Genomic DNA, 13,402 nt, shown 5'->3' on the forward strand with positions numbered 1-13,402 from the left:
TCCGTGTGCAATCATTCGTATGGATTTAATTTTCTTGTGAACATTTTGGTCTTACTACCATTTATTCCGAGGGCATTTTTTATCTTAAAATAGTCTTATTGACTACACTTATTCACCCTCTAGCAACAAAACACAACTTTATACGTAAATTTATTTAACTCACATTTATATTCAGACAGTAAAATATGAGTAAAATTATTCTTAAAAAAAAACACTTGATGCCGGAATCAAAATGAGCCCTAAAAGGTTTGGGCCACCTCATTGACCTAACTAAAGCCCACTGTGGCCCATGTTTTGGATTGACGAACTTATTTGATCCAAATCGTTCCTTCTACTTAAGTCCCCGTGCGTATGTGTATGTGTGTGTGTGTGTCTATATATATATATATATATATATATATATATATATATATATATATATATAATATCGAGGATGCAGTGGCATCGCATCCAAAGACTTTGACATGTCATGCATGAGGTGGATTAGTTGAAAAGGGCGGAGTTACCCGAGGATTAAATATAGCAAGGGGTATGTTTGATGACAGTGTCACATGGGGGTGGGTACACTAAATATTCATGGCAAGGATATATACAAGGTGAAAGAGACGAAGAGCTTATGTCAAAGATATATAGGATGAAGAAAGTACGTGGATAGAGATTACAAGGGACAAGGGGAAGCAAGCCATATATGCTAATCGGATCGGTGGATGGAAACCATACATATATGGGTCAAATGCATGCTATGTCATCTCTCTCCATCGAGAATCCCCATGCACATTGTTGGCTAATAATGCTGCAATCATCCCTCCTACCTACGTCGCCATCTATCAAATGTTTCTTCTTTTCTAATGTGTGTGTATATATATATATATATATGTAACGACATATATATAGCATGACATTGGTATGAACAAGAATAACGAAAACCTATGTGTAGCCGTTTGGCCAATGACAGGATAGTCTAACAGTGCATGGTTTAGCGCATTGGTACGATTGATGTGGACGTACTACTACTACTACTTTTTTTTTTAATTGGCTCATCTTTCCATCCATGTTTTAGTCTTCTTCTATGTATATTGCCTCCTTTTATCTTAGACATATTTATGTTTATTTTTTCCCCTTTTTTTAAGAATTTTTTTTAAAGAAAAAGTATCTACAGTTAGGAGCTGTGATAACTCTAATCCCGCCTTATCGTTATTTTCTCCAAGAGCTCTTTTTTCTAACTAAAAAGTAAACTATTATTATATAAAAAATTATAATCTAGTTATCATAGGTATCGATGAAGATAATGTAGGAAGAAAATTTGAAAACATCTTGTTGAATAAGATTGAATTTTCTTCTTCTCGAGTATTTTGTGTTAAGATGAGTATTTTATTTATAGAAGACGGCTTTTTTCTTGAAAAACAAATAAGACAGTCCCTTTTAAAAAGATTTAGCAAAGATGGCAGAGGAGATATATAGGAAAAAAAAAGTATTATTTCTTATAAAATAATAATGGGAGCAAGAACAAAGACATTTGTGGAGTCCGATGGTTTAGTTTCACATCAATAAAATCAAAACAAAGTGAAAGAATGAATATATATATATATATATATATATATAACTTTGAGTGCTCACCAAAATGAAATTAGAACTCCATTAAAAATAGACACCTTATCCTAAGGTATTGAAACTTTTATAACACTTTTCACCTTCTTGTTTTCTCGGTTAGAGCTTTCCTTTTTGTTTAAGGTATTACAACTTCCCATGGTGCATGCATGGATCCACTCTTTTCTCACATGTAAAAAGGTCTGGTACTTGAAGAAGCTCACACACTAAAACGAAAACGATGTGCCTTTTTTCTCTAATCTATGATATACCTGGAAAGGTTAAAATGGTAGAAACGAAAGCTAGGATTAAAGCGAGGTAGAGTAACCACTCCTCCCAAGAAACCTAATCCATCACCACTTGGGTCTAATCTTGGCCAATGGATAACCTTTTCTTGGGAGTTGGAGAGAGCTACGAGGAGAGAGATTGGTCAATCGAGAATTTTGAAGATTGAATCCAACTGCTTAACAACAAATAAACAACTCCATTTTGGTTAAAGGTTGCATTCACAGATCGTAAGCAAGAATCCTCTTTTTTCTGCGGTAAAACTGGACGTAGACTCTCAAAACTAAGTAAGGTTTTATTCATGAAATAATAGTCAATAAACAGTAAAGAAAGTCTAATAGAAAGGGACAACGGAGAAAAAAACACGAAGTCACGGAAATCCCTCTTAAAATGTTAACGCTGGGGACCACGTGGGAAGTCACGTGCATGGATGAGAAAAAAAGAGAAGACAAAGGACTTTTTATTACCACGCTATACAAAGAGGAATAAAGAAAGCAGAGGAGGCTTTGGCAGCCGATGACGGCGATGCAGCAAAAAGACAAAAAGGCCCCCGAAAAGTTTTTAGACGAGGGCATATTAATTTTTAGGTACTCTACGAGGCCCTAAATCTAATTGCAGGAAAAAAAAAGCGTCGAGAGCTATCCGTTGACCGAGTCTCGACCTCTCGACACTTCGGTTCCATGATGCCACGTGGATGGATGCGATTTAAGCGGCCGTGTGTGATGGATGTTTGTTTCCAAATGATTGGAGAGGAGTGATGATATGGACACACACAGAAAACATGTGTAACACTGTAAGTTATATATCCATTCTTCAACGAAAGGAACGAGCACTAGCTAAATGCCGACATGGACATAGATTTTTATTTAGAATTAACTGGGTTAGAAGAAGACGGGATAGATATTAAAACTTAGGGATAATGGAATGTAACTATTTACGAACATTAGAAAGAAAAAAGAGAGAGAAAGGATTGGGTTAGAGGCAAGTCACAAGTGCAGTTTTCGAGGTGAGGTGGGGTGGGGTGGTGTGGTGTGGTGTTAAATGTAAAAAGTGGGGCCCCTGTAGCCAAGTCCGACAGCCCTCGAGCGGTCCAATTCGTTCCCCATTTCCCCATCAAAGGCCAGAAGACGACTTAGAAAAATGAACAACTCGAGAGAGGCACAGTGAGAGAGGGGGCAAGTTTCAATAGCAAAGGCGTACAAACAGGCACAGCCACAGCCACAGCCACAGCCACCCTCTTGTAGTTGTTCTAAAGGGCGAGGCACAAGGCTATTGCGTGGGGTCCTTTTCATTTCTTTTCCTTTACTTCTCCCTCCTCTTTTAACGTATCTATATCTAGATTAAGGGTGATTTGTAAACACAAATATACTTTATTATTATTATTTTTTAGGTTATGTAGGTTTTATGTTTTCCTTGTAAGTTTTTCTTTTCTTCCTTTTGGTTTTACCCTTCTGCTACTTAAGTGCCTTATTAAATACTGCATGTAGAGATAAGTATCTTTTTTTTAATGCAAATGTCTAACTAATTATATGTTGTAAGAATAGAGAGATGGATTCCCTCTCTCTCTCACGGACGAAAGATTGGCCGTGACCTCGGCTGGATGGAGGTGCAATGACCAAGAGGAGAAAAGAAGAGAGAAGAGAGAGAGAGAGAGAGAGAGAGAGAGTTAAAGATAGAGTAGGGAGAGAGGGAGAGGAGGAGGAGATTGGTCGTGAAAGAGAGGTTCGACATCATGACCCCTAAACTACTCGAGCAAAAAAAATGAGATAGAAAGAGCAATAGAGGAGAAGAACACCTCCCAGAGAAGTGAAAGCTAAGGGAGAACAATAGAGAAAATCATGGATCTAAGAAGTAAGGAGAGATAAGTTATTCGATAATTCTAATTATTTTATGTTAACTAATGTATGCAAATACCTTTAGAGATATAATCGAGCCGAGTTTAATTAAATCTAGCTCAAATCAAACTTGAATTAAAAATATTTTTGAGCATAAATTTGTAATTATTTTTAAATTAAAATCATTTTAAATTGAGCCAATTTTAAACTCCAGCTACTAAATAACCGATTAATAAGTAGTTTCAAGCCATAACTAATTCAAGTCTAATTTTGAGCCCAATCAAATTTAATTTAGACTTGAATCAAACTTAAAATAATAAATATATAAATTAATAGAAAATCTTCATATATCTAGGAAATATAGATCAAGTTTGTCTCAATTGATTTTTGAGCTGAATTTAATCCAATTTTATCGAAGCCGGCTCAGTTATTTTGATAGCCCTAATTAATAAAACTAACATTGAAGCATTTTTGAGGTATCGAATTTAAATTATAGTAGTTAAATAATAACTATCTATAAGATAAGATTTAAACGAGAATGAAACTAAAACACACGGTGTTTTTAATCAATTTTCCTATTTTATCATAACACAAGGATAACCCTGAAATTATAATCTAATAGCTCATTCGTGGTTAAGCTTGTTCTATCACAGACTCAATGTTGGCTACCAACCCAAGTAGACCAAATTATTAAATGTGTCTCAGATGAGGCCAGCGGTGGAATTAAAAGGCAGTACTATACTCATTATTCCTCCATAGTCCCATAAATTCATTTTTTTTTTAAATATTTTTTTGTGTGGTAGAAACATAGTTCCACTTGAAGGAAAGGAAAAGTCCATGCCCATACAAAAGACTAGTCCAAAATTAATTAAAACTCACCAATTAAGATGTCACCCCCCACTACACTGTTCTTAGCTCAGGAGATGGTGATGATGGTGACAGTCAAGCTGACGGATGACTCTGATTCATTTCATTTAGGAACACATTTTTGTTTGCTTAGGAGTAAAATAGCAACCAATCTAGCTAGCTTTTTTTTATTATTATAAATTATTATTATTATTCCAAATGATGTATTCTAAATAGGTTCATGGTTACACAAATAACTATCAAAGTCTTTGCTGACTTTTGAGTTGCTTGTCTCTTTGCCAAGTTGTTTAGGTATTAAACCGGCAACAACTTGAATCATAAAGCCATTATAGCAGAGACACTCTGCCCTACCCATGTAGAATTTCCATGTGTGGTGGGCCTTTTTGGTGAATATTAAAGTTTGCCTTTTTGAGGATAGGTTATGTGTTAGGATCGTTTGTTTCCTTTCCGTTCTACCTTATGCGGAACTAAGTTTTCAAGTAAAATATTATTCATTTTCATCCTCATTTACTGGTCGAATAAAAATTGAAAAAAAAAACGAAGAAATTAATGGAAATCACGCTACAATCTCGATGCAGATTGATATCAAATCCTCCACCACGTACGCGCCTGAAATTTTCCACCACGAAAGGTAAAAAGTTTAGTTTTCAGCCGGAACAGGAACCGAGAAACAGGCCCGAAAACCGATTTTATAAGCAAATCCACCACCCCCACATTTACTATTATTATTACTACCCCCCTCTCTCCCAAGTCAAAAGGAAAAGCCTACCGTCCCTCACTAATTTAATCCTGTAGCCAGAAAGGTAGTACCATTTTCCCACCTCTCTCTTTCTCTCTCTCTCTTCTCTAGGCTTAGCATCGCCTCCCGAGACGAGAAGGGACGAGTTTTTAAAGTTTTTAGAGAGAGGAGAGAGAGGAGAGCAATCCGACCGCTGATGTCCAGTTCCCATCACCGTTATGCATTTGGAGGGCTTCCCTTAGCCGGACCCCAATGCAAGCGGAGTCCTCGAACCCAACCCCTTCGCCTTCGGCTCACCTCCTTATTCGCATCTCTCCCCCACTCTATTATTATTATTATTATTATTATTATTATTATTATTATTCCCCTTCTTGTTCTTCTTGTTCTGGCGCTGCTGCTGGTATCCTTCGCCCCCTTAGTTTTATTAGCTGCTCCAAGATTAGTAGTAGTTGTAGTAGTAGTAGCAGCAGCAGTAGTAGTAGTGGTGGTAGAAGTAATACTAGTGGCATGCGCGGAGCCCTTTCCCTTTGTTTTTTCTGATGGGTTCCTCTTCTTTGCTCCTCTTACATCAACAACAACAACAACAACAACTACAAGCCCAACAAGCCCATGACTCCTCCTCCTCCTCTGACCCATCCCCTTCTCCTATTACTTCTTCTTCCTCTTATCCCAACCCTCCCCAGCTCCCTTTGTTCCAAGTACTATCCCACCACCAAGCTAGAAGAGGAGAAGAAGAAGAGCAGGAGCTCCTTTGTCTCCTCTACCTTCAGCACCAACAGACTCAGCACCAAGCTTCGCAGGCCATGGTGCGAAAGCGACCCGCTTCGGAGCTTGACTCCGCTTCCTCTTCCGGTTACCATCAGAACGCTCGGCTAGCGCGTCGAGGAGGGGCCTCCTCTTCTCATCTGCCCTTCGTAGGAGACCCTTCTCTTCTCTTCTCTGCTCCTACTTCTACTGCTACTATAGACGCGGCCCAGCAAAATGCTTCCATTTTGGTGAATGCTGCGAACCCGACTCAGCTCTTGCCTTCTCTTCCTCCGCCGCCGACGCAGCAGCCGGTTTGTGGGTTCTCCGGATTGCCCCTGTTCCCGTCCGAGATCGACCGGAACGAGGGGTTGCAAGTCGTCGCCTCTGGCGGAGGAGATGAGGGGTCCGGCGCCGGCGCCGCCGCGTGGATAGATGGGTTCATCCGCGACTTGCTCGGCAGCGCCGCCGCGGATGTCTCGATCCCGCAGCTGATCCACAACGTACGCGAGATCATCCACCCGTGCAACCCCGGCCTCGCCGCCGTGCTCGAGTACCGCCTCCGGACCCTCACCTCCGACGCCCCTCCTCCTCCTCCGGCTCCGCCGCTCACCGACGGAGCGCCGGATCCTTCTCAGCCGCACGTCGACAAGCGGCGGCGCGAGGCGGCTCCTCCACCTCCACCTTCACAGGCTCCACAACCGTCGCAAGCTCCGCCCAATCGCGAGGAGCCCAGTAACCCAAACCCTGCCCCCAATCCTATTACCACCGCCAAAGAAACCAGCAAAGAAGAGCTCCTCAAGCAAAAAAGAGACGAAGAAGGTCTCCATCTCCTAACCCTCCTCCTCCAATGCGCCGAAGCCGTCGCCGCCGACAACCTGGAGGAAGCCAACCGCATGCTCCTTGAAATCTCCGAGCTCTCCACCCCCTTCGGCACCTCCGCCCAGCGCGTCGCCGCCTACTTTTCTGAGGCCATGTCAGCCCGCCTCGTCAGCTCCTGCCTCGGCATCTACGCGCCGCTCCCCTCCTCCTCCGCCGCCTCCCACCGCCTCCACCACCGCCTCGCCGCCGCCTTCCAGGTCTTTAACGGCATTAGTCCCTTCGTCAAGTTCTCCCACTTCACCGCCAACCAAGCCATCCAAGAGGCCTTCGAGCGCGAGGAGAGGGTCCACATCATCGACCTCGACATCATGCAAGGCCTTCAATGGCCGGGGCTGTTCCACATCCTGGCTTCGCGGCCCGGCGGGCCGCCGAGGGTGAGGCTGACCGGATTGGGTTCCTCCATCGAGTCGCTCGAGGCGACCGGTAAGCGGCTGTCGGACTTTGCCGACACGCTCGGGCTGCCGTTCGAGTTCTGCGCCGTCGCCGAGAAGGTCGGCAACCTTGACCCGGAGAGACTCGGGGTCACCCGCCGGGAGGCCGTCGCCGTCCACTGGTTGCACCACTCCCTCTACGACGTCACCGGATCCGACACCAACACCCTCTGGCTTCTGCAAAGGTAATCTTTTTATTCGCGGTCTCTTGCAATCCTCTTTTCCTATTAATTAACATCTAGGGATATGTCATTCTTGCTATTACTATATATGCTTCCTTCGTACGTAGCCATCATCATCATGCATATAGAAAATCGGGTTACATCAATAGTTTATTATGTCGCTCAAAGCTTCTCCTTCGCATTATTATATAATACGCCTTCGTTGTGTTGGAAATCTGGACAAAAGTTGAGAGATTATATGCCTCTGTGGCCGATCATACAAAAGGCAGCCCTCATTATGACTACCTATATATTTTGTAACCTACTTACTTCCTCTCCACGATTTAGCTAGGAGCTTCCGTTGTACTTCTTAGCACGATTCTTAAAGCAACTAAGATTGTTTAGTATATATATATCCAAAGATTTTGTTTTTAATAATAGTAAATTACGAGGGTGCACGAATTTGATGATGGCGGGGGTGTTAAATGTTAAAATGTAGGCTGGCGCCGAAGGTGGTGACGATGGTAGAGCAGGACCTGAGCCAGGCGGGGTCGTTCCTGGCGCGATTCGTGGAGGCGATTCACTACTACTCGGCCTTGTTCGACTCGCTCGGCGCGAGCTACGACGAGGACAGCCCGGAGCGCCACGTGGTCGAGCAGCAGCTCCTCTCCCGCGAGATCCGCAATGTGCTCGCCGTCGGCGGGCCGTCTCGCACCGGCGAGGTCAAGTTCGGCAATTGGCGTGACAAGCTGAGCCAGTCCGGTTTCCGCGGCGTCTCCCTCGCTGGCAACGCCGCCGCCCAGGCGGCCCTCCTCCTCGGCATGTTCCCCTCCGACGGCTACACCCTCGTCGAAGAGAACGGCACTCTCAAGCTCGGCTGGAAGGACCTCTGCCTTCTTACCGCCTCCGCCTGGCGTCCAATTCAAACCTCCCATGCTCGCTAGATTAGTACCCTCAAAAAAAGAAAAAAAAAAAAAACCTCCTTACACTTTAATTTATTTACTGTCATCATCATCCGCTCTTTGCTAATTTAAATTTCGCCGCTTAATTAATTAGTAACTTTTTGGCAACTCGAGTTTTGAAAATTTCTCTGAGTCTGACGTGGTGCCTAATGAAGTGGATGGAGGAGAATAAACGTTCCCTTTTCTTTTTGTATCCTTTTCTTTTCTTTTTCTTTCCAGGGCAATGAAGGGTCCTTTTCGCTCTTACAAAACGTACGTTGGCTTTGGTGTGGAGAAAGGCACTGCTGTTTTCTATTCTTTCTACTCTACTCCCTGAAAGCAGAGGAGGTGGAGGAGTAGTAGGAGGAAGAGAGCAGAGCAAAGAGGGAAAGGTCGTCCTTTCTTTTTGGGGTTTTCTTTGCCTATCCGTACCACAAATGGGTGACTCCACTTGGCCGGAATAGCTAGCTAGCTAGCTTTTTGAGCGTGATGTCTCTCTCTGGCACACAGTGACTAGCCAGCCCAGGGAGGGCCTCTGTTGCTTTCGTTCCTTGAAATCTCCCAGAGAAAGTTATCGAAAACATACGAGGTTTTGTCTTTTATTATTATTGTTATTCACACTCTATCGGATAAGTTTTAGTTAATTAACCTCTGCATTTTACTTTTAAGAGTTCATTAAATTTTGACCTCTTCACGATACTTTTATCAGCACCACTCTTAACGCCACTAGTTTTACTCTTTTAAGTTTGTAGGTGAAAATTAACTTTAGATATTTTTTAGACATTTAAAAGTATAAAATGGGAGTCGAAATAATATACATCTATATAATAGCGAATTAGCGACAGGGTTTGAATGATAATAAACATACTTTCAATATTTGGTCACTTTTTTAAAAAAATAAAAAAATAAATAAAAATTCCTTGTGATTGTGGGAGATGCTGTTTTACGACTGGGAGAGGTGGAGCTAAGCCAGCGATGAGTCCAAGTTGGGGGTCAGGTTTGGACGCATGTGTGTGGTCACAAAGGGTCACGTGGGCCAGTGTGACTTGGCAGAATGGCAGGTGGGGCGGGTTTGTGGCGCCCACTCGATCTGGGGTACATGTCAGGGCCTTGAACTGTCACTTCATTTGTTCTGCGAATTTTATTTTCTCTTTAACTGGGTGCAGTAGAGAAGATTGAGATGGAAAGATCTCTATAGAGAGAGAGAGATAGAAAAGTTGGTCCGGAGTATTTATTTGGTATTTCCTTTTGTGAAGTGGGTTTAGATTTGGGCATGTGAATGCTGGCGTAGATGAGAGGAGAAGGTTTAATGTTCTACAGAGGAGTAAAGGTTGGTTTAATGAACTGCATGTTCATGGTGGGTTTGTCTGAATCATGTACCTTCTGCAAGCAATGGAATTAATGGACCCTTAATAGTATTGAAAGAGAAAGAAGCATCGAAGATTATCTTGAATTTTAGCGAGCTTTAGACTACTTGGAGTTGAGCTAAAAAGGAGAGGAATTATTAGCCATTTCGGCCTTTAAAGTGCGTGGTACCCAGCAAGAGTAGCGTCTGGCCCAGTTCTACGGGCCCAAATATGAGTGAACAATTACATTTCACACCCTATATAATTGTTATTTTCATATCTCATCTGTGAATTCTCCTGTTTTCACTTTTTATGAGAAGGTACGTAACTGTGAAATAGATAGGAAGATTAAGCCATACTGACTGACATCATAATTAGCAGAGACAATATTATTGAAGTAACAATTTAAGGTACACGGAGATAGCTATGTTAATTAAAGAATTAATATGAAATATCAAATTAATTAAACATGACATCACTACGGATTGAATTCCAAACGTGAAATAATAATATACGTTCAATGAGAGTTCAGCAAACGGGTCATGCCAAGCCTCAAAAGTGACCAATAACTATATAAAAGAAAAGAATTTCCGATAAAATGGAAGGACGTAATCACGACCAAGAGAGTGAATCAATCAACATAAAGAATGCAGCAGCTAGCCGGCCACTTCTTATTCTTACTTTCTCTACCGGGTTTGTTTTTCTTCTTCTCCCTTTCTTCCGGTAGCTCGGTTCGGGGGGTCGGATTCAGATGATATTTTCACGCATATGGCGGTGGCAGTGGCAGGTTAGTGACGGCGCCGCAGCGGAGCACGTTATCAGGTATGTTGTACTCGTCCCTAATCGACCGCGCCGGAGATAACACACTGATGTAGAGTTGCTGCCCTAGGTAGTGCTTCTCCCAGATCTCCGACCGTAGATTCCACATCCCAGCATTGTCGAACGTCAGCATGATCGCCGTCCATGATTTCGGGTATACCTGAATCGTGTGTCGGCTCACCGCATCCAGCAAGTTGTATGTTCTCCGGCTATCTGTGCTCCACTTCCCTGGGCCCATCCTATATTAAACACACACGTAGAATTCACAATTAGTTGGACTCAAAAGTTAAGCTCTAGTTAATTAATAGACCAACACTATATATTATGTTTACCCGACGGGGAAGAATGAGTAGCCATCCAGGTGGTAGGACTGAACGGTCTTCTCAGGGTTCTCGAAGATGATCTCGATAAACGTGCGGTACTCTGCGGTCATGACGTTCGGGGCCACGGTCACAGCCGCGTCAGTCGCCGGCGGAACGTCGCCGACGAGGTTGTACTTGAACACCTTATCTGTGATGTTGAAGTACTCGGCAAGCTTGAGCGGGGTCTCGGGGTCGGTGTGCGAGACTCCGTTAATGGCGTACCGAACCTTACCGCCGACGATGGTCCGGGTGTTCAGGAGCTTGATGGTGCGGGTGATGTTGATGCTGCCGTAGTGGTAAGACCCCTGTGGGTTGGGCCTCGCGGCACTGGCGGTAAGGTTCCACCGGAAGGTCCGCCACTGGTTAAACGACCATGCCCAACCGACGGGGCCGTCGGGGAGGACGGTCGACGGCGGAGTGGTGGAACCGGCGTACCGGATGATGGCGGTGGACGTCTGGGTGTCCTTTAAGAACCTGGTGGAGGCGACCATGTAGTAGTCTCTAGGGGTCTTGTCGGCGGTGACGAGGACGGAGTAGCATTGGCCGGCGTGGACGTCGAGGGAGTCGTAGACGTTTTGGACGGTGTGAGAGCCATCCATCTCGACGAGCTTCATTTTGTGGGATTGGATGCGGAAATTGAGGGAGGTCTTCAGGCCGACGTTGCAGATGCGATAGCGGTACGTCTTGCCGGCCTCCACCGTGAAGAGGGGCGCCTCGTCCTTGCCGGTAGTGTCCTTGCCCGTCTTGCCGTTGATCAGCACGCCCGCCGGGCGGCCGATGCTGCGGCCGGCGTCGAGGAGCCGAGCGAGGACGCTGTGATCCTTGGCGTACCTGGATAGAATATAAATAAATTAAAATGTACTAGCATCCCCAAAACCACAAATAAAACTAATAAATCTATCTAGAATTGATTCTAAACATAATATTTAAAATACTCTCCTCTTCTCTTCTCAGTTTAATTTAACCTCTAAATTTTTTTTCCCTAAGGTGCTATTACAAAATCTAAAGAAAATAAAGATTCTCAAACGTATTTTAGTAAATTTGGTTAAGTTACATTATAACTTTATTCGTTGTGTTAAATAATATAAGGTTAAGACATTAGAGTGTCCGATTACAAGTAGCTAATAAACACAAAAGCATTAAAATAATTAGGATGTTATTATTGGCAAATTAATACTACCAGTCGCCGATGAGGACAGTGAAATCATCGGCCGGAGGGTCGAAGGGGACTGGGATGAGAAGGCGACTGTTGATCCGGAGGCCACCGAAGCCGCCGGCCGCCTTGTGCATCCCCATAGATGGAAAGTAGAAGAAACTACCGATCTGGTCCTTGACCTGGAAATGGTAAGTGAAATTTTTCCCCGGCGGGATCGGGCAGTTCGTCCCGTACATCCCGTCCTGCCACGAGTTCTTCCTCTGCTGGATTCCATTCCTACATATATATATCAAACCATGATCATCGATTACACATACGTAAAATCTTAGCATATAAATGTTTAACGTATAAATAGTAGTAGTTATGAACCAGGAGAGGAGGAAGGGTTGGTCCAGATGGTTGAAGACATTGATGACGATGTTGTTGTTGGTTGTGGAGTTGATGTTCGGCCCGGGGAACTGCCCATTGATAAGAATACCCTGCTGAGGAACGCCCAGAGGAGCGATCGTGCCATAAGTGACGTTCCACGTGAAGTAGAGATACGGGTCCTCGGCACGGACCGCCGAGAGACCCACCAGAGATAAGAGCACCAAAACCACAGTCGCCGGTGACATCTCTCTTCCTCTTCCTCTTCCTTTTCGTGTGTGTGTGTGTGTGTGTGTAATCTTCTTCTTTAATATCGAATTAGCGAGAGGGCATTGGAAGATCCCGGCTAGCTTTTAAAAAGAGTTGAGAAATATGGGCTAGCGATCGAGATAAAGAGACCAGAAGGCCAACCGGGTAACGTCGAGGCGTTGTGCGGTGGTCGTAGAAGCCTTTTTATAAGGAGTTTTAAGGAAGAAGGTGTTTTAGACCACAGAGAGTTTGTTCAAAACTTTTCTCCCCATCACCCATTTATCCATGGATTGCGGGGTTATTATTCTTCATGCATGTTTAGAAGATGAGCTACGTTGTCGGAGAAGGGAACTCTCTCTCTCTCTCTCTCTCTCTCTCTCTCTCTCTCTCTCTCTCTCTATATATATATATATATATATATATTTATATTGATTAAGTTTGACCTATTCTCAGCGGTATGATAGCTTTAGTTGTAGTTGTAGCAAGTTGGAGAAAGTTAAAGAACTTAAACTATTTTAATCTCTTAGAACTCGGACAGTGGAGATTAACGTAAAATTAAGGTAAAATTGTAAATTACACACTATATTTTAAATATTTTGTGTGCTTTAACACTCGTCATTTACCTATTTGTT

At 43.4% G+C, this 13,402-nt stretch overlaps 2 protein-coding genes across 2 annotated transcripts; one reads left to right on the top strand and one right to left on the bottom strand.

Moving 5' to 3' along the window:
- The first annotated feature begins 5,450 nt into the window (after positions 1-5,450).
- Positions 5,451-8,683, top strand: LOC140790835 (protein SCARECROW 2). The gene is made up of 2 exons (XM_073141125.1): positions 5,451-7,555; positions 8,031-8,683. The coding sequence occupies exons 1-2, from the start codon at positions 5,853-5,855 to the stop codon at positions 8,473-8,475; spliced, it is 2,148 nt and encodes a 715-aa protein (XP_072997226.1). The 5' UTR covers positions 5,451-5,852; the 3' UTR covers positions 8,476-8,683.
- Positions 8,684-10,392: 1,709 nt separating this feature from the next.
- On the bottom strand, positions 10,393-12,907 carry LOC140790837 (L-ascorbate oxidase homolog). Its single transcript, XM_073141127.1, has 4 exons — positions 12,525-12,907; positions 12,180-12,431; positions 10,970-11,830; positions 10,393-10,876 (listed from the first exon to the last, which is right to left on the bottom strand). The coding sequence occupies exons 1-4, from the start codon at positions 12,767-12,769 to the stop codon at positions 10,579-10,581; spliced, it is 1,656 nt and encodes a 551-aa protein (XP_072997228.1). The 5' UTR covers positions 12,770-12,907; the 3' UTR covers positions 10,393-10,578.
- Between the last annotated feature and the right edge of the window lie 495 nt (positions 12,908-13,402).

Source organism: Typha latifolia, chromosome 6 (genome assembly GCF_019914945.1).
Source record: "Typha latifolia isolate L0001 chromosome 6, TyphaL0001v2, whole genome shotgun sequence".
Classification (NCBI taxonomy): Eukaryota; Viridiplantae; Streptophyta; class Magnoliopsida; order Poales; family Typhaceae; genus Typha; species Typha latifolia.

Bases quoted from the DNA above. Each gene is read 5' to 3' on its own strand.
- LOC140790837 (XM_073141127.1), bottom strand. From the start codon at position 12,769: ATGTCACCGGCGACTGTGGTTTTGGTGCTCTTATCTCTGGTGGGTCTC. The intron at 12,432-12,524 runs GTTCATAACTAC...ATATATATGTAG, and splicing joins CAACCCTTCCTCCTCTCCTG to GAATGGAATCCAGCAGAGGA. The intron at 10,877-10,969 runs GTAAACATAATA...TGTTTAATATAG, and splicing joins TACTCATTCTTCCCCGTCGG to GATGGGCCCAGGGAAGTGGA.
- LOC140790835 (XM_073141125.1), top strand. From the start codon at position 5,853: ATGGGTTCCTCTTCTTTGCTCCTCTTACATCAACAACAACAACAACAA. The intron at 7,556-8,030 runs GTAATCTTTTTA...GTTAAAATGTAG, and splicing joins ACCCTCTGGCTTCTGCAAAG to GCTGGCGCCGAAGGTGGTGA.